The sequence below is a fragment of the Ochotona curzoniae genome, unplaced genomic scaffold, assembly GCF_017591425.1.
Source record: "Ochotona curzoniae isolate NIBS_2020 unplaced genomic scaffold, NIBS_Ocur_1.0 contig_2927, whole genome shotgun sequence".
NCBI lineage: Eukaryota > Metazoa > Chordata > Mammalia > Lagomorpha > Ochotonidae > Ochotona > Ochotona curzoniae.
Window position 1 is genome coordinate 897,426 of NW_024465654.1, and position 27,730 is coordinate 925,155.

Sequence of the window (27,730 nt, forward strand, 5' to 3'; positions counted from 1 at the left end):
AGTTGTAATGAATTAACATCTGTGGATACTGAGTCCAGCTAGAAGAGGTTCTTGGGGTTTTTCTTTGTTGTTGTTTGCTGATGTTTACATAGTTGATTCGGGCTCAGAGGGTCAAGGGCTACAGGAAAGTGGCTAAGACCATTGTTTCCACATTTTCCTTTTTCCTTCCTGTGGAACAGGTGTTTGTTTTTAGAGATTGACTTATTTATTTGAAAAGTAGAGAAGGGGAGAGGCAGTGAGATTGAGATCTATCTTCCACCTACTAGTTCACTTGCCAGAGGGTCACAATGGCTGGCATTGGGTCCAGATCACCCACAGGAGCTCAAGTACTTGGACCATCTTCTACTGCTTTTTCAGACACACTAGCAGGGAGCGGGATCAGAAACGAGCAACTGGGACTCGGACCTGTGCTCTTATGGGACACTGGTTTTGTAGGTGATGGCTTAACCCATCATGCAACAACACTGGCCTCTCGATCTCATCTTGAGTCTGACGTTTTTTCCTGTTGGATCTTCACAGCAACTTTACCAGATGAGTACTGTGTAGGTCTTGGGCAATACACCCTTAGCTTTCCCAATTTCCAGGCCAAGTTTTGGAGATGGCTGGGTTGGAGCACCTAGTACCATCTAGTCGGGAGTGGAGCTGACACTCAGAACTCCCCTGGGTGTAAGTTTTAAGCCCTGCTTGGAATACTTCTTGGTCGAGGATGCAGGTAGAAAAGCACCTTTTCAGAAGACCAGCAAGGACATGCTGAGTTCACAGGTGCCATTGCAGGTGTGTGGGACACCTGGGAAGGAAATACTGATGGTCAGAGCAGGCAAGGGGTCATGGGCTTGAGAAACAGCGGGTGTCCTGTTGGGGAAATCTTGGTTCCTATCCCCTCTGCCCCCACCGAGGAGTGGGGCGGGAAAACCCAAGGTGTCCTCGGGTTCATGGTCCTGGTGCAGCCAGCAAGATCCTGACCGGGACCTGTTCTCACCTCCCATAGAGTCTTGCCCACATGATGTTTTGTGTGGGCAGTGGGGACCCCGATGTGGACTTGTAAGCCCTTTGCCCAGGGAGCCCCCCGCTCAGGCCTCTGGTTAAACATCACCCTTCAGGTACTTGGCCATGTGCCCTGTGCAGGAGGGGCAGGGGCCGTGGGATCGGCTCGCAGCGTTGCTTTTGAAGCAGAGGGATGTGTTTTCCTGAGAGGCAGCTGGACTCCTGCTCCTGTGGGCAGCTCGTGACAGGAAGCCCAGAGGTACCATCTCTAAGTCAAATCTTTTATTTTCCTCCTGTAATAATTTCTGCCTTCAGAGGTGCCAGGCTGTCCGCTGGATGGCAGTGACACCATCCTGTTAGCCTGAGCATGTCTGTTTTGTGGGTGCCCTGGGGGCAGAGCCCTGAGTCTCCTTCTGCTTACAGCATGATTTCTTCAGACTCCTATGCCAGCCTGTATCTCAAAAAAACATTCTTCCGAGAGCTTAACGGAGATGCTGGACCACAAAGTGCACACGTCCGCAGTCTGCTGTTGTCATCTCTGGCTGCTGCTCGCTCTCTCACTTGCTCTTACTCTCCACCCCTCTCTCTGTCCCTCCCCCCCCCCGTCATGTTTCTGTTGAATAAGCAAAAGCAGGAGCAAATTTATTCCTCAGATCTCCTATGAAAACGCGTAGTAATTGTTTCCTTTTCGCTCTTGTCAATATGCTTCAGTTCCGTCCATGGAGCTTTGTTCCCTGTCTCTCCTCCCAGCTCACACTTGCCTTGTGCCAAGGGTAGTCCCACTCCCGGCCTCCATCCCTCCCCACCCCACCCCACTCCATCCCACTGTTTGCCTTCTTATAAATCAGCCTCTTTTCCCGCTCCAGACCCCTGTGGTTGGAGCAGGGGAGGTGGGAGGAGACTCTAGAGGGGTCTCCTTGAGAGCTGTTTCCAGTCTGCGCTGGATCGAAGACCTCATGTGATCCTGCTCTGTCCAGATAGGGGAAGTGCCTGAACTCAGACATCATTGATCTCTGCACTCTGTCTAGATTGGGGCCTAATTAGCAGTCTTGATTCGTGTCATCGTGGCTTGTGTTATTGCTATCTTCTCCCCATTTCTCTGCATTCTTTGAAACAGTGGGGTCTGGAGGCAGGGCAGGAAGGTGGCCTACGACTGTGACTATGGGATCCTAGGCAGGTGGCTTCTCTGAGGTACAGCTGTCTTAATCTGAGGAAGTGGCTGGTACTGTCACCTCCCAAGTGAGTAAGGGGTCAGTGGCACCTGGAGGACGCTGTTTCTACCTCCCCCATCCCCCATCCTCCCCTCCCCGAAAAGTGGGACCGCCCCTAGGGGTGGGGACAGGGAGCCTCCTGTCCCCCAGCTCTGTGGGCAAGGTGCCCTGGATGGGGCGAGTAATGGGGCTCAGCCTGCTGGCCTGTGAGATGTACTCATAGCAGCTGCCTTCTGTGTTTCAGAGGCTGGAGAGATGTGCCTGTTAGATGGGACTATTGTCATGGCCAAGTCCCTGAGACAGGATGTGAAGCGGGTTTATTTAGTTCAGTTTACAGGGTTAGACTTAGGCAGAGAGGGACACACGTGCAGGGGAAGGGTGCCCTGGCAAGCCAGGATGCAGAGATCCAGGACCCATGCTGGCTCCGATTTATTTCTAATTACTAAGTCACAGAGAGAGGAGAGACAGAGTGCTCTTCCATCTGCTGGTTCACTCCTCAAATGACCACGGTGGCCAGGGCTGGGCTAGCTGAAGCCAGGGGCTTCTTCCATGTGGATACAGGGGTCCAAGCACCTGTGCCAGCTTCTATGTTTTCCAAGACACACTAGCAGGGAGCTGGATTGGCAGCGGAGCAGCTGGGATTTGAATTGGCACCCACTTAAACCTCTACCTGCAATGTCACAATTCAGGCCTCCACATTGCTGTTTTAAACTTTTTTTTAAAAAAGTTTTATTATCTATTTTTATGGAAAGGTAGATTTGCAGAGAGAAGGAGAGTCAGAAAGATCTTTATCCGCTGGTTCACTCCCCAAATGTACTCAATGGCTGAAGCTGAACCAATTTGAAGCCAGGAGAAATGCAGGGTTCCAAGGCTTTGAGCCATCCTCTACTACCTTCCCAGGCTGTAAGCAGGAAGCAGGATGGGAAGTGGAGCAGCTGGGGCATGAACTGGCATCCATTTGGAATGCCAGCACTTGCAGGCGCAGGATTAGCTAGTTGAGCCATCACACCACCCCTTCACAATGGCTTTTATAACCAGCTTCTCACAAGATCTACCTTTTGGGTCCTACCCACAACGACCCAAGGATCTCTCACCACCTCACCCCCAATGCCATCCCACCCCTAATGCCCTACCCATCCCCAATGCCACTCTGGAGACCAAGCCTTTAGTTAACACAGAGGCCTTTTGGCGACATTGCACCAAGCCAGTGACCAAATCCAAGGAGGATGATGAAAGGTGTTTGGACGGCATTCATTTTTTTTCTTTTTTTTTTTTTTTTTTTTGGTAGGTAGGACAGGGGCAGGGAGGGACCTGACCTGCCCACCCAGATCCAGCTGGTGAGCGGCGCCCGGTCACTGTGACCTGCTACTTTCTCTGAAAGCTCAGCATTCTGTGGCATGTGCACGCCTCTCATGGTGCTGGTGGCTGTACAGATGGCCTTGCCGCTGCCATATGTCCAGCCTGTTTGTGGGCCTCAGGGCCCCAGGAAGTGTGCCCTGTGGCACTGGGCCAGAGGCCCCTCCTGGTGCTGAGCCGCGGGCTTGTCCTGCCTCAGTATGCCCACGTCCCTGCACCACTGGAACACGCCATGGCCCTTGTTCAACTCCTGCTGCATGCTAGGGACACGTCCAGAGGGGTCTTCAGGGAGACTCCACCTAGTGCGACTATTGGCAAGCAAGAGCACGCACCTGGCCCGGGCCAGAATTTGCAAGGTGGAGGATAAAAGCTGCTGAGTGGTGTGGACAGAGAGATTCACTGTGCAGTGGAAGACACTGGGCCTGGGGTGTGTGGGGGGCTGGGTCGAGGGAAGGGCGGTGAGCCAGTCCCCGGCCAAGGGTGAAAGGTGCACCTGACCTGAGGCTGCCACTGGGGCTGGGGAGGCCCTGTTGGTTTTTCCAGGAGATGTGCTGGTCCTGGCAATTGGGCAGGCAGGCAGGCAGGCAGGTGTTAGAGCAATAATACTCCTGATGCATCCTCTGCCTCTACTTGTGGCTCTGGCACTCTGGCTGACCTAGCCCGGGATATAGCAGGGCCAGAGGGAGGCATGATAGCGTCTTCAGTCTCCCTTCTCTGAGAATGCCTGAGCAGATGGGGGACAAGGAGCCTCCAGTCTGGCTGTGTGTTCACGTTGGCCCCTTCTGGGTCACAGAGTAACTTGTACCCGCCTGCCTGCTGCCGGCCCAGGCCCGCCTCCCTGCGAGCAGGCTTTCCGCTTATCTTAATTTATTGATGAAAACTTGTTTTATGGTCCAGAGCACAGACGGCAGCAGCTCCCTGCCAAGAGAATGTGTGCCCGCCAATCGGGAAAGCGAGATGGGTGGCTGGGGACCGGGCGGGGGCAGCTGTGAGCAGAGCTGGCCTGGGTGGATGGGGCTGTGGGAGGAGGCCAGTGGAGCCGCTGCCTGGCTTGGGGGCCGCCCAGAGGGACGCCTCTGCCCCCCTCCACTGCTGGCACCAGGCCGTGGTCCTTCTAACCCTGGGTGTATGATGACCACAGGTCATAAATGTTCATGACACTCGGGAGTTTATTTTCCTAAAGCTTTCTGAATCCTGACCATAACCGTGGAGGATGCTCTGAATTCTCCTCTTGAAAAACAAGCAATAGGAGCCTGCTAATGCAGGCTAATGCACTGGCAGGTAAAGCCAGTGCTGGTTCAAGTCCCAGCTGCTCCACTTCTGATCCAGCGCCCTGCTCATGGCCTGGGAGAGCAGTAGAAGGTGACTGCCGAGCTTGGGTTGCTGCACCTGCATGGGAGACGTGGGTGGAGCTCTTGGCTCCTGGACTGTGGCTTCTGCCTGGCCTGACCCTGGCTGCTGCGGGCATTTGGGCAGTGAACCAGCAGATGCAAAATCTTTCTCTGTCTCTCCCTTTCTCTCTGTAACTGTCTTTCAAATAAATAAGTATTGGGGAGAAAAAAAAAACATCAAGCATTAGAAAAGGCATCTTTTTAATTTGATATATAAGGTTGATTTGTTTGAAAGGCAAAGTGAAGAGGGTGGAGGAGAGAGGGCAAGGGTTGTGGGGAGAAATTTTTTTCATCCCCTGGTTTATTCCTTAAATAATTACAAAAGCCAGGGCTGGGCCAGGCAATACCAGGAGCCCAGAAAACCATCTGAGGCTCCTGCTTGGGTACAGACACCCAAGTGCTCATTGATCACCTCCTTGCCAGGCACACTAGCAGGGAGCTTAGCAGAAGCAGGGGAGCCAGGACCCAAAGCAGCATGCTGATATGGAATGTGGGTGTTGGAAGTGGCGGCTTCACCTACTGCACCACATCTGCCCCAGCAGCAGTGGCCTCTTAAGGTCATCTCTGCTGATGACTGAGAGAACTTGAACCTGCCCCGTGTGCTTCCAAGGCCAGAGCCATCCGTCTTCCTTCCCAACACTGGCCTGTGTTCTCTGTTGTTCTGCTACTTTAGACTCATTGTGGGGGTCCCACGGGCTTAGGTGCTCCTAGGGAGTGGGAGTATGTCCTGATGGTGTGTGTTACACAGGCAGTGCACGTCAGCTCCGGCCAGGTGGTGTGAGGTACCCGGAGGATGCCTGGGCAGCAGTCTGATAGCAGGTTCCCAGCCGGCCTTCTCCTTAGACCTTCTTTGTTGTTCCTTTCCAAAACGTGGAAGCTCCCCCCCCCCCCCAGCCCAGGGTTACTTCAGTGCCTTCCTGTAAGGCTTCTTGTCTTTGTGGTCATGTGAGGCTATTTTTTGATTCCCTGCTTTTTATACCACGTGGCTGCAGGCACCATGCAGATAAGCTGCCTTCCATGGATCACAGCTCTTCCCATGGTGGCTGTGGCCCAAGATGAGAATGGTGCAGCTGACAGTAGCGTGTGCATAGCAAGGGCAGAGGGTGGCTCCCCTGGCGGTTGGAGGTACAGAAGCCAGAAGGCCCATGCAGCTTCGCTTTGTTGAGTTTGTTCCTTTGTGCGGCTTCCAGCAGAGATAGAGCCAGCCATCTTCACGAGTCAGTATCAGCCTCATGGGGATGGTGTCAGGCAGTGCACAGGTCCACCCTGTCCCTTCTCCTGGCAGACCCGGGGCCTTCCTCTCCAGGCATCCTGCATCCACACTGACCAGCCATCACCTGCTCTGCCAACCACCCGCCAGCCTCCTTCCCTCACCCTGCAACCGTGTCTCCTGTTCCCTGCTCTGTGTCTGGCCATCCGACCATTCCAGATGCAGACTGGCCTGGAAGCTCTTGGAACCTCTCCATACGATGAGGTTTCAGGTGTTTCTTACATTGTAGGAGACACATGGAGGTGACAATTCCAAGATTTGGAGTCTTGGCAAATTAAGAGCCCAGGTCTGCCAAGTCTGATTATGTGTCCCTCGGGGTCTCAGTTTTCCCATTGGGAAGGCAGGGAAACAATAGGCATAGCCTTGCCTGGCTCTCGTGGGAAGGGCTTGACCCAATTACTGGCGTGGGAAGCGGGTACAGCCAGTGCTGCCTCCATCAGCAGTGTCATGGCCCACCTCACCACCATCACCGTCACCAGTGCTGGTTTTATGTCCTGTCCCTGCTTTCAGTCTGTCTTCAGCTTCCAGGCCAAGGGTTTGCAGATCACAGGCTGTTGTCCTGACTGACTTAGGAACCGCCTAAGGAGTCAAGTGGGTTTAGAGTCAGATTTCCCAGGTTCCTCACCCACTTAACCTCTTAAGTTTTTGTCCAGTCGCCTGTAAAATGGGAGGTCAAAAAAAGCTGCCCTAAGGCCCGGCGGTGTGGCCTAACAGCTGAAGTCCTCGCCTTGAATGTGCCGGGATCCCATTTGGGCGCCGGTTCTAATCCCGGCAGCTCCACTTCCCATCCAGCTCCCTGCTTGTGGCCTGGGAAAGCAGTGGAGGACGGCCCAAAGCCTTGGGACCCTGCACCTGTGTGGGAGACCCGGAAGAAGTTCCTGGCTCCTGGCTTCCAATCAACATAACACCGGCTGCTGCGGTCACTTGGGGAGTGAATCTATGGACGGAAGATCTTCCTCTCTGTCTCTCCTCCTCTCTGTATATCTGACTTTCCAATAAATAAATAAATCTTAAAAAAAAAAAAAAGCTGCCCTACACCAGTGAGTGGGAGGATGGAGACCATGCATGTGCTTAGAATGGCACAGGCTCATGGCTCATCCTCGTAACAGTGGCATGTTCCCAGCCCAGTCCTGGTAGCAGACTGGCATGGAGGAGAGACCAGGCCTGGTGTGGGTGCTGTGGGCACAGCCTGCTGCCACCAGGAAGAGCTCCATGACCCAGACAGGTTTGTCCAGAGACGCCAGGGCCAGATGGCTTTCAGCAGAGCCTCCTCAGATGCAACATCAGAGGGTGGGGCCTCGCCCTCCTCTGCCCCCCAGTTATAGTGGACTGAAGAGATGGGTGGAGCTTGGCACAGGGCAGGGAGCTTTCTCAGGCTGTCACTCAAGCTGGTGCTGAGCCCGCCTGGCAGAAAGACCTGAGTTGAAGCAGCCTGTGTCCCCCACAGAACATGCCAGAGATGCCACCATCCTGACGTGGGTGGACAGGGCTCCCTGCTGGCAGGACACACAGGCAGGTGGAGAGCCCAGGGAGAAATCACGGGACGGCATGCCAAAGGGTTACAGCACAAGTGTGCGTGGGCGGCTGTCCTGGGGCCCCGAGATGGCCCTGGCTGGGAGCCATGCCTAAGCTGGTCTTGCTGTCTGCAGGTGGCATAACTTGGGGTGTTGTTTGCTAAACCCCAGCTGTAGGTGCTCGCCTGCAGAGCCCTGTGGCCTGGTGAGTGCTGGCCATGTGGGCCAGGTGCTTCCCAGGAGGGGACACTGCTCTCTGCCCCTGTGGAGGTCTCTGCTTCCAAGAGAGTGGTTCCCACCCCTCCTGGTTCTCCGAGGGGAGTTACCATCTGCAGGTAGCTGCATGAGCTCCTGGTCCCTCCCCATTGCATTTTCCAAAGTATTCACATCCCAGGGAGCACAGAGCTTGGTCCTGGCCCCAGTTTTGCTCATCCTCCTCCTCACTGAGTATGGGGGAGGCGTCTTTGCTCCTTCAGTCCTTGCATGGCCTACCTAAGCCACACAGTGCCTGGCCCTCCCTGTCCCTTCTTGGCAGCCTAGTGGCTGCCCCGTGTGACCCTGTGCGATCCCAGAAGGCTGCTTTCTCCATCCATGCTGCCCCCCTCAGCACCCAGAGGCCATCAGGTGGAAATCCTGTCTCCAGGCACCAAGCTCCTGTGTGTGCTTGGTGCCTCCCTCCCCGACTGCAAGGGCCCTGGTCATTCAGGCAATGCCTCATGCTGGGGCCCTACACTGTCGCCTGGACCTCATGGTCTGGGGAGGCCCAGCATGATGTCCGGTGCTGTGTCCCCCAACCCTATGCTCTAGCACAGAGCTGTCTCCCACACCAATGCCCAGCTGTGTCAAAGGCTTGTGTGGCTGAGCTCTACATTGTCTCCTGTTGAGCATTGCCAAGGCCCAGAGTTTATGGAACAGGCATGTGCATGCCATCATTCCTGTGCCGCTAGCAAAGGACCACTGTATGGCCAGCAGACAAGAGGACAGAGAGCTCTGGGGAGGCTTTCACTGTGCATCATCAGTGTCCCTCTTGAACCTGACTGTGACCTTGACATCCTGTGTGGGCCTCCATCTGATAGGACGCGGCATGTCCTCTCCTTACAGGACATGTCCAGGAACTGGAGCAGAACCTTGTACTCCTGGGGCTGTATCTTTTCTGGGGACACCTGGAGACCGCAAGATGCAAGTGTGCCTCCTGTGTGTGGCTTCTTCTTGTCACCTGCCCTCACCCCATCTCATTTACACACAGTGTATGACTGGTGACCAGTCACCAGTGTGGTCACTGTGTGACCAGGCCCACCACACACATGGCTGCCCTGAGATGCAGTGGAGGAGACACATCCCACTTCACCAGACTGGCAGGTGCAGCGTGTCCCCATCCCTCTCTGGCCTCCCAGCTATATGTCATCTTGTGGTCCTTGTGGGGGCTGTCTAGCTCCCCTCTGACCACCTCAGCTGGGAGAAGGCTGAGCCGGTGACTATCCAGCGTGAGCTGGGTGGACTGGTGAGGAGCACACTGATGGGAGTGGGGGTGTGCTTCCTTGCTTGGCAGCCCTTTCCCCCATGTGGGGCCTGAGCTGTGCCGGGACACAGTCGGGACAGAACTAGTGGAGCCACGCCTCCTCATGGGTCACCTGTCCCTTGCTCCTGAGGCGTCACTGTAAGGGGACCCTGTCCTTGTCTCTGAAGCCTGAGGGTGGACGTAGCTTCTCCCACCTCCACTCTGGATTGGAACTGTGCCACTCATGCCACCCTGGAGACCTGGGCAAGGCCAATGTCCCATGCTAAGGCCTTGGTAGGCAGCCTGAGTAGATCAACACCATCCTCCCAGGACCTAGAGGCCACCAGGTCCCCGATGCAGCCACGGGGTTCAGGGCTGCTGGCAGATGGGTGTTCACCCCTCCCCATTCACTGGAGGGTCGCCCCACCCTGAGTCTCAGGTAGGGCCTTCTTCATGCCCATACACTCTTTAGGGTGATCTTGGAGTGTGAGAGGCGCTGGCATTGTAACAGGACCATGCTCTGTGGGTCATGGCCATCAGAGAATTTGGGAAAAGATTGCTCCCTTCACTAGAGAGAGCTGGAACTTTGGGAACTTGAAGTTCAAGGGCTTTGCTAGCCGCTAAGACCCGTGGGCCCCCAAATGCAACAGCCCCCGAGATTGGCCATAGTGAGAGATGCGCCTTGTTCTGGAATGATCAAGATGTAATCAGGTTGTAGCTATGCAAATACCTTAGCTGATGTTTATTTGGAGGTAAATTAGGCTCAGACATGTGGGTGTGATCTTGTCACCCGTGCAAGCTGGTGAAGATCAGGGGGTGTGAAGCTGTGAAGAAGCTGGAGGCCGAGAGAGAGAGAGAGAGAGAGAGAGAGAGAGAGATGAGCAGTCGCACCACCAGGTTTCTAATTGGGCACAAGGTCAGCAGAAGGCAGCTTGGAGCCACAGCTACCTGTTGATGGGCTCAGGTCGATGTCTCCGAGTGTGGGAGGGATATCCGGGCTGGTCCAGCCACAGTTGGGGTTTCACTCTGAGACCGTTGTTCTGGGTGGGAGAGGACTTGGAAGCTAAACAGGGCTGGGCCTGGTGTTAGTACTAGGATGGGAGACTTGGAAAGAGCTGCATAAGATGCAAGCCCTCAAATATTCTACGGGCTGGTCACATCTTGTGGGGCGCAGTGGAGGCTGTTGGGGCTGAGCCTCAGAGATGGAGGTTCTTGAGTTCATAAGAAAGACTTCTTAGTGAATTAGGGTTAACCAGAAAAGGGAGCGGTGTGCCCTGTGGGGTGATGAACTCTCAAGGTCGGAGGGGGGTCCTTCCAGTGGCAGTCCCCCTGCCTTCCAGGTAACTCAGGTCAACCCTCTGTTCCCTTGCGTGGACCTTCAGAAGCTTGTCTCCCTCCACGGCCAGGAGAAGCAGCTGGCTGTGAGGGGCCCCTCAGAGGCAAGGGGCGTCTGAGTTGTAGAGCAGCGGCCCTCACTCCTGACATTGATAGATCATCCGTGCTCCCCACCACGGAGCAGTGGGCAGGCTGGCTTCTCCCTGGGGCTGTCCAAGTTCATTACTGGCCCCAGCACGGCAGGCCATGGAACCAAAGCCTTTGTGGTATTTCATTTTCTCCACATCCACTCATTTATTAGATGCCATTAACCCGCTGGGCTTGGCCCTGGCTTCTAGGCAGTCCCCAGGAGTGCTGAGGCTGACATCTTAGGCTCTCAGGCAGAGGGGGAGGGGGTCACCAGTGGTACCTGCCCATTTCCTACAGGCGGAGGGCTTGGGGAAGGGGGAACACCTGTGACATCTGACCCAGCCGCCTGCTGGGGGTCTCTCTGGGGTCTGCAGAGATGCCCGCAGGTGAAGTAGAGGCTGACTGGGGCAGTGGATGGGAGGTGTTGGGCAGGCAGAGTAGGCAAATCCCCTTCAGGTCAGTGTGGAGCTCAGGGCAGCTGTGCTGGGGCTGTGAGCGAGTCCTGAGGGGTGAGGGACACAGGGGCCTGGGGTGGGAAGGAAGGGTGCTCAGGGGTGTACGTTTGTGCCTCTGATCCTATTCCCAGGCCATGACCTGCTCAACTCCCCACCTTCACACCTGTCCCTTCACTCATTCCTACATCGAGCAGATATGGCCCTGGGTCATGGAGGCACTGGTGTTTGTGTGAGGGTGTAGAGGGTCCTGGGAGCTCCTGATGTGTTATTGCAGGTGCAGCCCTGGCTTGGCCAGGAGGGGCCTGCCGCATCCTGGGGAGAGAGTGTGGGTATGGACAGTGTGTAGGTGAAGTGTGCGCTGATGTTTCACTGGGGTGTGCATGGGCACAGAAGCCAAGGTGGGGAACCCTGAAAACGGGGTGCCTGCGTGAAACTCAGCATGTGTATGCCGGGTAGGGATGGCTTAGTGCAGATGCTGCACAATAGCCATGGGTGTGGGAGGGATGCTAAGATGGTGATCACCATGGACTTCCTGTGTGAGATCAGTCTGCAGTGCCAGCTCACAGCATGCCCATGTCTTGCTGACCTGCTGTGGGGCCTGTTGGCTCGAGGGCCCCACCCCTTCTGAAGGGGAACTCGGTGGCAAGGGCTGCTCTGGGTGTTTAGCCTCCATCAGAATAGACTCTGGTCCCAGCCCTTACAGAGGCCATGGGCGGACACAAGGGAGCTCATCTTCCCAAATTTGGATCCCAACTCAACCGGAGTCCTGGATTAAAGCTGCTTCCACACGCCCTTGGTTGGCCCATCCGAGAGGGCATTGGAGGCTGGAGGAGGCTCACTCGGGCCTGTTTGAGGAGGGGCGCCCAACAGTCCCCGGGTTACACTGGGGGTAAGTTGGTGATTTCTGGCTGGGTCCCCATTACCTGTGTCACCTACCTCACCCCAGATTCCCCTGTTCCAGCCTTGGTTATAGCTCGATCATCTAAGCTGAGATATGCTTTTGGAAGGGCTATTTCCCCCCCGCTCATGGCACTGATCTTTGGCTGTGCCATGCTGAGCGTTGCCTCCTTTCTCTGCCTGGTACTATCTCCTGCTCCTTGGCTCTGCTCAGCCCTGGGAAGCCAGCCTCCTGCCTGACCCACCTGCCTCCCCAGGGCAGGCCCTGCCCTCCAGGACTGCTTCAGACAGGCCTCTGATATCACCGCCTTCATCTGGCCATTGCCACAGCTCCTAACGGCTCCTGTCCTGCCCAGCCTGGTGTGGGCACATGGGTTCGTTGTCCAATAGCTGTGGTCTCCTGAGGCAACAGCCAAAGGGCAGGTGACTGGCCTGGGGAAGGAGCCAAGGGCAGTCTCCCATACTCTAGTGGCAATGTCCCTGATCTCCAACCATCTGATGTCAGAAACGTATGTTCCCCTCCCTGCTTTATAACCCAAACTACAGCCCAGCTGGGTGTCTCCTGGGGGAGGAAGTTGGTCCAGACTGAGAACCCATGAGTAAGAGAGCCTCGGGGTTCAGGTCTGGCTAAGACCATCCGTGCTGGGAGTTACCTGAGGAGTAAGCCAGTCCCAACCCCGCTGTCAGTGGGCTCAGGCTTGAGGAAGCTGCAGTATCATCTGGCCCCTGGGAGCTGTGCGACTAGAGAGGTGAAAGGACACAGCTACAGGCCTGCTGACAATAGGAGCCAGAGATGGAGAGAACGATGGGGGCGCCAAGAGACGGGTGGGCGCCTGGCTAACTGCTGGCATCTGTGTCTGTGGACAGAAGCCAAGGTCTTATCCTGGCCAAGCAGGGTGGCCAGGGATGTTGCCACGCCCTGTGGAGTGAAGTGAGGATCTCACCTTGCTGACTGTGCTAGAGTTGGGCAGTTTGAAGAGGGGAATGGAGCAGGTGCAATAGTGATGTGTTTGGTGGTGATGGGTGGTCTGCCTGGGTCTTGTGTATCAGGTGCTGTGGATGGGGAGCAGCCCTGGGGGACCCTGAGATCAACACTCAGGTATTGAGTGTTGAAGGGCTGCCCCCGCTGGGAGTAGCAGATTTAAACCCAGGGCAGGAAGGTTCTTGGACAGGAAATGGGCAGGAATGCATCTATGGGCATAGGGTACCCCGTGCTGGGGCTTTGGGAAGCTCCTGACCACTCTAAAGGGCTGAGCTGTGTATACTGGCTGGGAGAGAGGTGACTGGTCAGGCTTCTGCTGCAGCTAATTCTGCCTGCCTGGGAGGGAGGGAAAAGACAAGAGGCATGGAAGGGTTCCCACCAGGTCTCTCTGCTTCTAGGGAGCGCTGCTCTCTGAGGGTTCCTCCAGGCCCTGGGAGAGTCCTGAGCTGTAGGCTGGTGTGGGGCGGGGTCCCTGCAGCCCCAGGTGCCCCCACGCCAGGCCTCTTCCCCTGGGCTACTTCCCTCCCATCGCGCGCATCTGCGGCAGTAGATTTTCCACGTACTCATCCTGGGGCGGGGCTCTTTGACCCGTACGTCTTTGGCATGGAGAGCGCGAACTCCCCAGAGTATGATTAATGAAAGAGAAATTGAGACGGCAGCGAAGAAACCGACCAGACTGAACAAAGTCAGAGGGACAAGGTGCAAGCCAGTCTCCACGTGTGCCCTGCAAACACGCAGGGTTCCGAGCCAGCCTGGAGCGCCACCATGTGGTCACTGCAGGTGGCGGCAGCCACTCCCCCTGCAGAGTCTGGGCGCGTCTGACTTGGGTGGTGCTCTGGGCTGAGGGCACCCACCCCGTCAGAGCCTTAACTGAGTCCAGGCTGCCCCGGCCCCACAGTGTGGGGGAACCAAGTAGTCCCACCTGACTCTGTAGCTCTTTCAGTTGATCATCTCTGGCTCAGTGATCCAGGGAAATGAGGTATCTCAGGTCGGCTCTTACCACCTTTTATAGCCTTCCGTGCAGGTGCAGGTGACTCCAGCTCCCCTCCTGGCTGCCTGCCACATGTGCTGGTTGCACTCCAGGCTTCCCTTGTTGCCCTCTGCTGGTTTCTGTTCTGAGCCCCAGCCCAAGCAGGCTGAGATAGTCAGGTGGCAGCCCTGGGCGGAGCTGTGTGTGGAACCATGACTCCTATAGTTCCCAGCCCTTGCCCCTCCGTGTGTATCCTGCATGGAGTTCAGTGGTAGGCCCTCACCTGCTCATGAAGCCCCCCACCCCAACCATCAGGGACTGTTTCCATAGCTGGCATCTGTGCCCAGGACAGGGGTGGCACCCTCAGAACTCCTGTAGCACTTAGTTTGGCACCAGGGTGTTCTGCCTGGAGTGGTAGATGCTGGCCCAATACAACCAGAGAAGCATGCGTGGAAGGCAGGCCTCAGAGTGGCGATCTCTTGGGGGGTGTGGGCTGCTGCATGCCTGGGACGGAGCTCATGTACCCCACCCCGAACTGGGCGAACATCAGCTCCAAGGAGTACAGACCAGTTCAAACCTGGCCATTGGCAGCTGGTGAAATGGCAGTTCGCTGACTTGGGGGTGCGGTGGGGAGAAGCCTGTTTCTGGCCGGTTTTGCCCGTGTCTGATGACCTTGGATAGATGGCCAGGTCACCCCAGACGGCCACATCTTGTGTCTCAGCCCAGTGGAGGAGTTTGTTCCTTTCACTGCCCGAGAAACTGGACGTGGTGGTCCCCTTGCCAACCCAGAGACAAACCCACCCTGTCCCCAAGAAGGCCCTCGCCTCTCCATCCGTGTGTGTCATGGGGCTCTGACTTAGTGAATGTGACTCCCAGGGTGAGCCTTTGGAGGTTGTGAAGGTACTGTCATCCCACCTGCTATGCAGGGAGACCGAGGCCCAGAGAAGCGAGAGGACTAGGCCAGGTCACTCAGCTGGCATGCCTTGGGCATGGCACCGCATCTGGCTGGCAGCCCGGTTCTCCCCTAGTTTGTGTCTTGGAGTCGGGTGCAGGGTGGTGCCGACCTAATGGGAGTTCTCTCTCTCTATCCCTACAGCTGTGTGGCTGCGGGCTGCTTGGAGTGGGCATCTGGTTATCCGTATCCCAGGGCAACTTCGCCACCTTCTCCCCCAGCTTCCCCTCACTGTCTGCTGCCAACCTGGTCATCGCCATGGGCACCATCATCATGATCACGGGCTTCTTGGGCTGCTTGGGAGCCATCAAGGAAAACAAGTGCCTCCTCCTCAGTGTAAGTTGGTCCCTACGCCCCCCAGGCCCTGCCTCTTCCTGCACTCAGCTAATGGGTGCTCAGCCCTTGCTGGGATGCTGCTATGGGCCACACCCATCTTCCTGCCTGACCACGCCCCCTTCCACATGATTGGTCAGCCCTGCCCTTAGTGGTCCCTCCCACTCCTAGGTAAGGTGTCTTGGTGCCTGGGAAGCCCTGTGTGGGAGCCTTCAGTTCCTGGTCCTCCCCCTCCTCTGCACCTGTGCCTGGCCATTATCATCTGCGGGTGCCCATGCCCTGTCCTTTACTTTCCAGTTCTTCATTGTCCTGCTGGCCATCCTCCTGGCAGAGCTGATCTTACTCATCCTCTTCTTCGTCTACATGGACAAGGTGAGCCTGCTCCAAAGTTGCTGGTGGGAATGTTCGTAGCCCTCGGGCTTGGGCCAGAGCCAGCCAGGGGCCTTCCCTGCTTGAAGATGGGAGATGGAAACACAGAAGGTTGGGAGAGCCAGCCAGGCGCGAGTGGAAGGCTGATGGTGTGTGTTGGGTGGGTGGAGGGGAGCAGGGATGGGTGTATGGGGAAGATGAGTCTGGGGGAGTTTGTTACCTAGGGGTGGCAGTAGGCTTCACTGCAGGTAGTGATCCGCTCGTCGTCAGCAGAATTCAAGCACAGGTGTATGTAACCACTTGTGTCTGGTGGGCTGGCTGAGCTGGGTGACTTGAGGGGACTCCATGAGGAACAAGGAGGGGCAGCTACATGTCGCTGCCCAGAGATCCTACGGGAAGGCAGGGGGTGTGACAGGCTGCAGCAGGGGTTCAGGAAGATGGCAGGGGCAGGGATTCCTGGGAACTCTGCCAGGCTGGATGGGTCTCAGGCACTCCGGCTGATCTGCAGGTGAGTGCTATGGACCATGGCCGAGTGCTCAGTCTCCCTCAACACCCTCCCCCAACTCAGTGTCTGTGCCTGTGCTCTTGGTGTTCATGTCCAAACTGCAGTGGAAATGAGAAGGGTTCTTAGGACTCCCCACGGTTCTTGAGAATCGATCTTGACCTTCACACCCTTGGAAGGGAAGATGTGACCATCCTAAGAGACTGCTCTGTGCCAACCCAGCTCTTAGCTCTGCGCACTTTGTTCTTCAGCAGTTGTGTATGAGAGAGAAGACACAAGAGGGCTTCCATCCAGTGGTTCACTCCCCGGTCCTGAAATGCCGGCAATAGCTGGGGCCTAGCTGGGGCTGAGCTGGGGCTGGAACTGGCAGCCAGCAGCTCAGTCCAGATCTCACACATGAGTGGCAGGGACACAGCTGCTGGAGGCACCACGTGCTCTCCTACCACCCCCAACACATGTATTTCAACACACAAACACACACACACACACACACACACACACACAGGTTCTGCTGGGGCACTTCTAACACCACACATACCACCACCACATACACACACCCCCACCCCCCAGGTTCTGCTGGGGCTGGGGATCCTCATCCTGGTGTAATGTGGTATGAACATCTCAGCTGCTCGTTCAAGTGCCAGCCCTTTGGCTCCAAAAAGTGCTGCCTTTACTTCTCAATTCCCCATTATCCATAGGTAGATATTGTTATTAGTTCTATTCCTACATTGCAGATAGAGTAGTTGGGCAGGAGGTCCAGCTGCTGGCTTGTGGGGAGGTGGGTGTGAGAGACCAGAGACATGTCTCCACTTTCTCAACCCAGTGTGTTTTGGGAGAGGCGCTCTGGTCCCAGGAGGCATTGGGGTGACGGCTGTGCACGGGACTGGCCTAGGAAGGGGCAGTGGACAGCTGCTGCCTTTTCACCTCTAGCACTGCAGCCTGGCCCTGGTGATGCTACAGGCCCAGGCCAGGAGCTGAGCTTGCTGCACCCCCAGACCGCAGGCCAGCTGCCTCTCCACCCCTGGGAGGGGCAGAGGTGCTTCCTGGTGCCAGCCAACCTACAGCAGCCACCCTTCACCTTGACAGGTGAATGAGAATGCCAAGAATGATCTGAAGGAGGGCCTGCTGCTCTATAACACTGAGAACAACGTGGGGCTCAAGAACGCCTGGAACATCATCCAAGCCGAGGTGAGGGCCGGGCCACAGGCCACCTGCCCGGGTGGCCGTGGGAGGGGGTGGGCCATGGCCACCTGCCCGGGTGGCTGTGGGAGGGGCTGGGCCATGGGCCACCTGTCCAAGTGGCCACAGGAGGGGCCAGGCTCTGGCCACCTGCCTGGGGGGGCCATAGGAGGGGCTGAGTGGGTCTGACAAAGCAGGACATGGCCAAGGGAAGGGAGAGATCCCAGGAGGGGAACAGGACCCCAACCCAGTCTGGGCAAGCTGCAGCAAGGTGCTAGGGCCACGACAGCCCCCCGACCACTGGTTCACTCTTCAGGTGCCTACTGGCCAGGGCCAGACCAGATCAAAGTCTCTCACGTATGTGGCTGGAACCCTATCACTTGAGCCATCACTGCTGCCTCCCAAGGCCTATATTAGCAGGAGGTTGGGGTGAGCAGCTGCAGCCGGCACTCAAAGCCATAGGTCAGACCTACATGCCAAACATCCAGTCCCCGGAAATGAGATTAGCACCAGGACAAGGTTTGCTTTCCCTCATGGCACCTGGCTTGGGTGAGGAGGCTCTGGTTCCCAGAGGAAACCAAGCCGGTATTTCTGATGCCCCAGTGGAAAGGGACTGGCAGGTGGGTTGGTAGGATAGGGGTTGGCTGCTGAAGTACAAGCTGGAGGGGCAGGTGGGTGAGTGGGCAGCTGGGCTGTAGCCCAGTGCAGACAGCAGCAGGTGGCCATGTTGTGCTACCTGCAGAAGGCATGGCAGAGGGAAGGCATGGCAGAGGGAAGCCATTTTGTGCCATGTCCCTGCCTGGCAGATGCGGTGCTGTGGGGTCACTGGCCACACTGACTGGTTCCCGGTGCTGGGCGAGGACACAGTTCCTGACCGCTGCTGCATGGAGAACTCCCAGGGCTGCGGGCGCAATGCCACCACTCCCGTGTGGACGACGGTGAGGCTGGGGGCGGGCCCTGACACCTGAGGGTGAGCTGCCAGGAGCTGTCTGAGTATGGGTTAGGGTAGGGGATCAGGGGCCAAAGCCAGGAGGTAGGTAGGACATGGAGGGGTAGAGGCAGTGTGGGATCTGGGGCTGTGTGGTTGGCTGGGCCTTGGCAGGTGCAAGCCTGGGCAGGGTGAAGGAGGGCTGGAACTGGGCCACAGGGCATGCGTGGTCTTGGCAAGGCTGTCAGCTGTAGCCCTTGCTCTCCAGGGCTGCTACGAGAAGGTGAAGATGTGGTTTGATGATCACAAGCACGTGCTGGGTACCGTGGGCATGTGCATTCTCATCATTCAGGTAAGGGCTGGGGGCACCTGCACCCGGACATGAGCAGGGAGGGAAGCCCCAGACCCCAGCTAGGATGCAGTGCAGCCAGCATCAGGGATGTCGCCAGGTGCCTCCCAGCTCTGCAGCTGAGCCCGTATCGGTTTGCAGAGCCTGAGCTGGGTAGGTTGGGGGGTGGGGGAGAGCCTGGCCAGGAGGCTGGAACAGGCACTGGTACTGACCTGTGGCAGCTTGGCAGCTGGGGAATCCACATGCAGTGAGGCCTGGGCACTGCCTGCACCACTTGGGCACCTGGTGCAGGCAGTGCCTTCCCAGGAGCGTTTAGCAGGGAGCTGGATGGCAAGTGGAGCCGCTGAGACTTCAACTTGTACTAATAACCCGCTATGCCATATGCTACTTCCAGCTCATCTTTTCATTCCGTTTTCCATTCCCTTTGCAGTCATATTAGCACAAGCACAGCCTCATGGGTGAGGCCACGGGAGGGTTCCCAGAGCAAACAGCAATGACTTGGGAGGTTTTAATGGTCTCACCATCTCCTTCCTCCTGACCTGGATTCCCAAGTCCTTCATGCCCACAATCCTGGAGACCCAAGCTGCATCCCAGGCTGCCACGCCCTCCCTCTAGACCCTGCCCTCTTGTCTTTCAGATTCTGGGCATGGCTTTCTCCATGACCCTCTTCCAGCATATCCACCGGACGGGTAAAAAGTACGACGCGTGAGCCAGCTCACCGGGGACCTGGGCACTGCTGGGGAAGAGAAGCTGTGGGCTTCGCCGGCCCCCCTGCTCTCCAGACTGCAATCCCCACCCCAGCCCCAGCCTGCCCTGCCTCACACTCCCCATCCACCCCGCCTCAGACTGAGCCGAGGCTCTGGGGTGTGGGGCCCAGGAGGCGGCCGGCAGAGGCACAGAGACCTTAGCCGCTGGGCCACTGGATTCCTGCACCCACACCTGCCCCTGTATATTTGCCAAAGACAGCAAGGGTGGGTGGGCTGGGGATGGGCTCGGGGAGGAAGCCCCCTGCCCTTCCTCACACTGACACTTGGTCCCCGCCTCAATGGGGGAGAATGTCCCCAAACCCAGCGGAGGCCACTGCCACCTGCCCGCCCGTGGCCACCTGTGGGAGAGCCGGTAGAGGCAGCCTGCCTGCCTGGGCTTTTTATACCTTATAGTGTAATTTTTTTAAATTTTATTTTACTCCGATGATGGTCATTCAGGAATATTATCCCGCAGATAAGCGTAGGGCTTAGCGTTCTGATTTATAACTTTTTACTGCGTTTGATTTTTTGAACGGTTTGGTTTTTCTCTGCCAGAGGGTGGGGGTCGGATGGGGAGCCAGCGTTGAAGAGGCTGCTGCAGGTGAGCTGGGCCAGGCCTGTCCTTGGTGTGCCCGGAGAGGCGCACTGCTGGGCCTGGCATCAGCAGATAGGGGGCCTGGAAGAAGCAAAGACGAAGCAGATGAAGTGGGGCATCCTGCAAGGGCTGAGCAGGCAGGGCGCAGCCAGGAGAGGGCGACCTGCAGGGGGAGCTGGCCTGGTCCCCACCCGCAAGGAGCAGCTTTTGAGCAGTTTCCCTCCTGCCCTCTGCCAGCCTCCTCTTCCCCTTCACGAGGGCGGTCCTGCCACAGGTTCTGCACACCCCAGTAATTTTCACAGACATTCCTTCTAGAAACTTCCAGACAGATACCTCTCTGGTTCTCGGTTCACATGCTGCTCACTGTGTCTCTTCCTTGCTTCTGGAAGGGAGACACTGCCAGATCTCTTTTTCTTTTCTTTCTTTTTTTGCTGCTCAAACAATGGCAGAGGACCTGTGACCGCCGGGAGGGGAGAAGGGGCTGCAGGCATGGAGGGAACCCCAGGATCTGTCAGCTTCCTTGGGCACTGCTGACATCAGCAGTGACATGCCTGGGTGAGTGGTGACCCCTGGAAGACATCCAGGAAGCCCAGGAGAGAGGGGTCAAGCTGTGTATGGCTGTCCAGGTCCTGGCAGGCACGGCCCTGGGCTTGCAAGCTGCTGGTTAGCTGGGTGGGCTCAGCCACCAGTACCAACACTGGTCTCTCTAGCAGTTTGAAAGTCCAGAGTACCCCGGGCCTGGGCTAAGGAGTGTCACCTGCCCGCTTACTGGGGTCGTGCACACTTCTCACTGCGGGGGGTGGGCATTGCCTCTTCCTCCCGCCGTGTGGCACCTTGCCTTGGTTTCTCAACTTGCCCCATTCTCTTCCCTGGTCTCCCCAGGCCTGTCTGCTCCCAGAGCTGAGACGCAATTGCCCAGCCACCCTATGGCTCCTTGCCTTTGCTCCCAGGAGCGCCCCACTGGGGACCAGGTGTGGAGCCCTTGTGCTATGCTCAGAGTGGACTGGAGGGGAGAAGGTGGGTCTAGCTGAGTGGGCTGAGCGCAGACCTCTGGCCCGAGCTGGGAGAGATGCTGGGAAGGCAGGTATGCACGGGGAACAGTGGACAAGCAGGTATTTGGGTAAAACAACCCCTCCCCCACCGGCCCACCTAAATGCAACGTGAATCCCTTGGCAAGCATGCATTTAGGTGGTCTGGTAGAAGCTGGCATGAAATGAGTTTGCCATAGGTTGAGGGTGGGGCGATTCAAGGTGTCAGTGAAGGTTGGGTTTTGTTTCAGTCAGTGGCTCCCACCTCCCCCCACCTGTCTGAGAGCCTCATCTATACATCCCCAGATAGCCTTCGGGGACCTCAGCCTGTGTGTGGCCATGAAGTCCCTTGGCCAAAGCTACCATGGGAGATGTCTCTGGACCTGGGTGATGGGTGTTCCGAGCCTCTGGCCCGTAATGGAGAATGGTCCCCATGCCACCTGGAAGGCCACCCCAGCTGCTGCCAGGGAGGGTGGCCTTGTGCCCTGGTGACCCCGACTGTGATCCTGGAGAGTGTGGCAGAGGTCTTAGGAGTGGAGCCACGCCCCTGGGATCCCAAGGTTCAGGGGAATATGGGGGTGCTTGGCCTTTCCCTATAGCTGTGTCACTGCTGGAGACAGCAGGTGTTGGATCCCTCATGTTCCCTTGCTCCTCCCTCTTCCAGTCAGGGGGACTTGTAACATGGGCTGCCCCTCTGGGAAGGCAGTGACCATCCCAGACCCTCTTGTACGTGTTCTGCTTTAGCTAAGAACTAGGTGGCCACCGCTCTGGGCTTTGGCGGCCGAGGAGCAGTGCAGGTGGATGGAAGCGCCTGTCCCCTCCCATCAGGCTCCCTGCCCACCGTGTGGTAGAGGTGCTGACCCATAGGGACATGTCCAGTGTGGGAGCTGGTTGCCAGGTGCTTGGGGTCCCATCCTTGGCCCTTGGAGTCTGATCCCCCTTCTTGGCTTCCCCTTCTCCTGTTTTGCTCCTCTCCATCCAGTGGGCTCTGTCAATGGTGGCAAGGTCTCGGGGGGCCTCTTGCCCACTGGCCCACCTGCCCTGGGACAGCCTGGGAGAGCAAAGTATGCACGTTGGTTGGTTTCGAATGCACTTTTCTGCCTGCAATGCCGCATCTGTGGGTTTCCTTCATCCCGCCTCTGGCTTCATTGGACACCATGTTTTTAGCATGTTTTTAAATAAAAATGGATAACGTGTTGAAGCACAAGTAGGCTGGCCCTCAGCGTATGCTTGGTGACTGATTTCCTGTTGCGATTGGTGTGGGGACCCAGGAGAGGACCAGACACTCGCTGTTCAAGGCGCATCTCTGAGCTGGGATTGCCAGTGTCCTGGGCAGCTGCTGGAGGCAGCCAAGCTTATCCAGGAAAGAGCTCGCTGTTGGTGCGGGGAGGGTTCCAGAGTGTGCCTCTGGCTCTGGTGAGGATACCAGAGGGCTTGAATCACCAGCATGGGAGTGACCCCGGGAGAGACAGGAGTCAGAGCAGAAGGTGCGTCAGGCCCTCGGCCCATGCCACTGTATTCAGCCTTTCGTAACAATTCCCATTGACTCATAAAGGCCCTCATGAGTTCTTGTCACCATACTGGGGACCAAATCCTTGGGACAAACCACATCCAAGCATGACATCTTCTGCCAAAGGTCCAGCAGGAGTGGGCTCTAGAGGGCTGTGCCTGGAGGTGACAGGATCAGGAGTTGGCCACCCCCGAGGAGCAGGTGATTCTAACGGCTGCGGAGAAACAGCCAAGTATAGGTCTCCGTGCAGGCCACTTTGTCACTGTTCTCCCTGCTGCTCCAATTCCCCATGGCCCAAGGACACACCTGCTCAGATGCCCCCTGGGTTGATGTGCCATCTGCCTGTGGCTCCTGGGACAGTGGGGCTTGGTCAGATGTGCTGAGTCGTGGATGACCACCAGGGGGCTTCTGTCTCCCTTGGAGTCTTAAGTTTTTGTGTCCATAGGTGGGAGTGACTGGTGGTATCAGAGACTCTCCTAAGCGCCCCCAGCTCCCTGTGAGATGCTGGGGGAATTACTTCCCCATGGCGCTCAGCCAAGAGCAGGTGAGCACGGATGGTCTCTGGGCAGCTTAAGAACAGGCCTGGTACTCAACCAAGACCTCTGCCAGCCCCCAGTGTGGCCCAGCCTGGAGCCTGTTCAGTTGCATGTTTTTCGTGCCTTTGGATGCTAGACTCAGTAGCTCATGACAGATCACAAAGCAAACAGCCTGATGGGGCAGAGACCACGGGAACACAGGTAGCTGCTGGGAGACCTCAGAGCTGAAGGCAAGGAGCAGAAGGAAGTGTGTCCTGACCCTGGAGGTCCACAGAGCTGGAGCTAGCAGGAGGACAGCCAGAAGGAAGACCAGATGTAAGAACTTGAACTTCCTGCTAAGGGCAACGGGGACCCACTGAAGGCCTTTCAGCCTAAGTCTGCCCCGCTCGGGTCTGGCCTCTGGACTAGAGGTGACTGAAGGCGCTGCAGGGGACAGGACAGCAGAGGGTTCAGGGCCCGAGAATGCTGGGATTTAGGGAGGCGGCCGGCGGGATGGATCTGAGAGAGTCAGCAAAGCCTGGCGGCTAATTAGATCTAACAAGGCTTCTTGCCATTCACCCAGCACGACGCACTCACCCTGGACAGGTAGGTGGATGACTAATGGTTTGCATCGAGTGCACTGGAGGGTCTGTTGTCTAGCTCGGTGCTCGTGCGCAGGAGAAGGGCAGAGCTCAGCCTGGCCTAATTAAATCTGTCCTTTTATTTGTATCGAGCGTCACACAGCTTGCACATTGCTTTCCATCAACACCACCCAGGTTCCCCTGAGCGATGCTATCCTATCTGTCATCACTATTAGATGTGCACCATGGTATGAGGTGGCAGCCCGCTGGCTTGGGAAAAAGGCAGGGCCCTGATTGAATTCCCACTCTGCATTTGGTGTGCATGGCAGCTCCGGGCAGTCACGGAACCTGTCTTGGTTCAATGAAGTTCAGTGAGGATAGTGCCTGTGCTGCAGATCCACCTGGGAGGATTAAATAACCATGTATAAAGACAGCTGGCTGACTCCTGGGCAGGGGGAAGGTCCTCAGCAGGAAAGGACAGGATCTAGGTGTGCGAACCAAAGGCAGGAGTCCAGGGAGAGTGGCCTAGGCTGAGACGGGCAGGAGAGTTAGTTGGACGAGGGCACCAGTGTATGCTGGGACAGTGAGTGCCTCCTGGAGCTGGCTGGACTGGCTGCCCTGCACCCCTGTTTTGCCCCGGGCTAGCTCAGCAACAAGCACTCAGCCATAGCAGCATGTGGAAAGCCAGATGAAATAAATGTTGTCATGGACACAGAAATCTTGGCAATGTGACGGTGTACTCCTAAAGCCTTCGGTAGATTGTGAGGCTATTGATTTAGCCATCTAGTTGAGGCTGAGTTTAACGACAGCTACGAGATGGACGGTCTGTCCTGGGTCTAACACAAACAATGCCAGGGGAAGGGGGGAGCTGAGCTCTGCACCCTAGAGCTGCCCCTGGGACTTCCCCGTTGTGGCCCTGGTTACCAGAGAGCTGAGAGCCTGGCTGAGCAGGTGCTGCTTGGTGGCTGTGTGCCGAGGAAGGGATGGGGAACTGGGAAAGTGAAGGCCTCCACTTGAGGTCTGCCCTGGGTCCCTGACTGTTCAGATTCCCCTCCTGCTGCCAGAGTTCTGGAATTCAGTCCAGCCCAGTAACCGCTGTAGGGCTGGTCCAGTCTGTGGTTGACCCCAGAAGGTGTCTGAGGACTCCCAGGGACCTGAAATCCCAACACATTGTCTCTGGAGCCCAACATATTCTGCAGGGATTTTTTTTTTTCCTGGGTGAGACTCCAGTCCCTACAAGGATTCCCCGCTTTCTTGTTTACCCCTTGGCAAGTTCAGAGAGGGGCTGTACTCGAACCCTTGACCTGCGGGTTTCTGCTGTGGACTTGGCGGTTGCCCAGCTACCTTGTGACTTGCAAGTGCAATAGGTGCTCATCACCCCATCAGGCAACACTAGCTGGCTTTTCTCTGTCTTCTGTACAGGCTGACAGTAGGATAGTGTCACTGCTAGCTTGATGTGAAGGCTCCCACCTGCTGTGCCAGCAACCCTTACAGCCCTGTGCCAGTCACTATCAGAGGTGGTTCTGGCTAGAGGTGGCGGCAGGGGCAGAAAGGGAAGCAGCCGCTGTTGCTGCACTTGCACCTGAGAGGGAGAGATCTCTGATCTGCTGAATTTACTCTCTGAATGAGGTTGGGCCAGGCTGAAGCCAGGAGCCGCGGACTCCACCCAGCTCTCCCACATGGGTAGTGGTGGGGGACTCAAGTACTTGAGCCATCACCTGCTACCTTTCAGGATGCACACTGGCAGGCAGCTGGATTAGAAACAGGCAGGACTGGATCCCCGGTAATCCCTTATGGCACGACTCCCTGTGCCCTAAATCCTGCTTCTGTTTGAAGAAAGTAACTGATAGGATCCCCTCCCACTTGCAGCCTATTGGATTAAAAATTTAAAAAAAGAGAACTGTTTATTTGAAAGACAGAACTCTTCACCTGCTGGTCCACTTCCCGCATGGGCACAACAACTGAAGCTGGGAGTGGGAGCTCCATCCAGGTCTCCATGGGCAGCAGGGGTCCAGTTACTTGAGTCATCATGGCTGCCTCCCAGGGTCTGTGTTATAGGAACTTGAAATTGGCAGCCGGGGCTGGGAATCGAACCCAGGCATTTTCCCCTTGGCCAGACACCCACTCTCCATGGCTTGTCTATTTCATGGTGGAGAAGGGGATGGGAACTAGGGGCTCCAGCCTGGGCCTGGGGAGGTCGTGGCGGCTGACAGAGCAGCTGGTCCTTGTTAGCCACCAGGGCTGTTGGACGGAAGTCGCCAGGCACAAGGATGTGGCACCTGTGAGCCCTTGGGTGCTGTGCAGGTGTCCGCGCTCACGGTGGTGGCAGACGCCCTGGTCCGATGGAGTGGATGACTGTGAACGTGACCCAGCATGCGGATGTGTCTATCACGTCTGCTCTGATGGTTCAGTGATCTGAGCCTGACCAGAAAGGGCTGGAAGAGCCAGTCTGTAGACACCCCTACAGACCCCCTTGCCCTACCCCCCTGAGGTCATACAAAGTGGGTGGTTCTCCCCTGGGATCCTCCCTTGCTGGGACCTCCTTGAGCTCAGGCTCCCCTCCCCCTGTCCTACCCTGAGCAAGTCTTCTGCAAATATAGTGACTTAAGGAGGTTTATGTCTCTTAGTGACATCAGGCGGCCTGCTGCTTTCAGCAAAGACACGAATCCCTTTACACTGAGGCTGGGAATGTGTCTCCATTGGGTTGGGCATGGGGAATGGGACCCTTGCTTCTCCCCTGTCATAACACTCCTGCTCGCACGCTGCAGTGAAGCCAAAGGTGGGAGCTTACACTGCAGGCTCCTGAGTCCCTCGGGCAAGGATGAGACCATAGCCAAGAACTGGGGGCGGAAAGCTTACAGCAAGAATAGGCCAAGTCCACATGCTTGCAGCCAGAAGCTACCACAAGCAGGCCCAGGTGGACATGTGAATGATAAGGTGACAAATGCAGAAAAGCTGGATCCTAATCAATACGGTCGATGAGTCTCCTGAGCATACATGAAAGCATGCATGGTGGCCCCGCACCTAGCAGGGGGTAGCAGTGCACTTGGCCGTCTCATTGCCTGGGATTGCCTTGCAGAGGAGCATAAAGCAGATAATGGGAGGCAATATCAGGTACAGGTACAATCCCTTTATTGTCACGCCCCAGGCACCATCACCTGGGCTTATCCTGAGATGAGCCTAGGACAAGGGCGTGTAAGCAGCCAGAGTGCTTTCTGTGCGGTAAGTTAAGGCAGTGGAAGACCGTGATGAACTGCTCCATGGGTCAGGTGGCTCCAGGAGCCCATGTGGCGCTGCCCGCGTCAGACTGCCTGGAATTGCTGGTGGCCTTTCCAAGGGGGCAGGGATGGAGGGGTCTTCAAGTTCACAGGCAGGAGGCAGGAGGGCACACCGGCAGTGTTTGTGCTGAAGCTCAAAGTAATGAGGATATGTGGGTTTGCCCTGGAGCACACAGGCAGTGGGAGGGAAGTGGAGGCAGGCAACATGTCCCCTTCCAGGAAGAGGATGTAGGCACTTGGGTTCCTGGCCAAGGTCACAGTCACCAAAGAGCCCACTGGATCCAGGTAGCTTGAGACACACCTCCCCCAGAAGCAGGGTTCAGCCTTTCCGGTATCGGGCACAGTATTATGTCTCCGAATGCAATCCAAGCAGGCAGCCTGTTCTAGATGTGAGCGCCACCCAGTGGCCACAAAAGACTAGCTTTCTCCTAGGCCAGTCAAGCCACCCGCCCCTGCAGGGGAAGGCCCTGTTGCTGATGGTGGTCCCTAGTCCTACTTCAGGGGTCAGTGTTGGCCCCTGAAATTTTGGGGCCTAGTCTCTCAGCTTCCCTCCCACCTGCTGTCTCAGCCTCTAGCCAGAGAGGCCCAATGGTCAGCTAGAAATCAACCAGGCTGCTAAACGGGCAAGGCCATGGTGCCAGGTGGGGAACAGCTCTGTCTGTGTGGGCTGGGACCCTGAGAACCAGCCTGACGGCGTATTGCCCCAGGAAGAATCGTGGGATGCTGGAGCAAGGTCTCCTCTTGGCTGAGTCATATGCAGTTAATGTCATGGTGCCCAGCACAGGCTCTGGGACACCCCAAATAGCTGTACCTGGGGAACTCCAGGAGTCGGGACAAGAAATAAGAATGGGTGCCAAGCATGCCATCCACTCC

At 56.8% G+C, this 27,730-nt stretch overlaps 1 protein-coding gene across 3 annotated transcripts in view; it reads left to right on the forward strand.

Annotated features, from left to right (window-relative positions):
• TSPAN9 (tetraspanin 9) overlaps positions 1 to 22,180 on the forward strand; it is a 166,006-nt gene extending 143,826 nt beyond the window's left edge. For all 3 annotated transcript variants that reach the window (XM_040978746.1, XM_040978747.1, XM_040978745.1), the window contains 6 exons: positions 15,089 to 15,280; positions 15,575 to 15,649; positions 17,235 to 17,336; positions 18,134 to 18,265; positions 18,524 to 18,607; positions 19,242 to 22,180. In XM_040978746.1, the coding sequence (XP_040834680.1) occupies positions 15,089 to 15,280; positions 15,575 to 15,649; positions 17,235 to 17,336; positions 18,134 to 18,265; positions 18,524 to 18,607; positions 19,242 to 19,313 (657 nt within the window). In that variant the 3' untranslated portion in view covers positions 19,314 to 22,180. The remainder of the gene's footprint in view (positions 1 to 15,088; positions 15,281 to 15,574; positions 15,650 to 17,234; positions 17,337 to 18,133; positions 18,266 to 18,523; positions 18,608 to 19,241) is intronic.
• Positions 22,181 to 27,730: the final 5,550 nt, after the last annotated feature.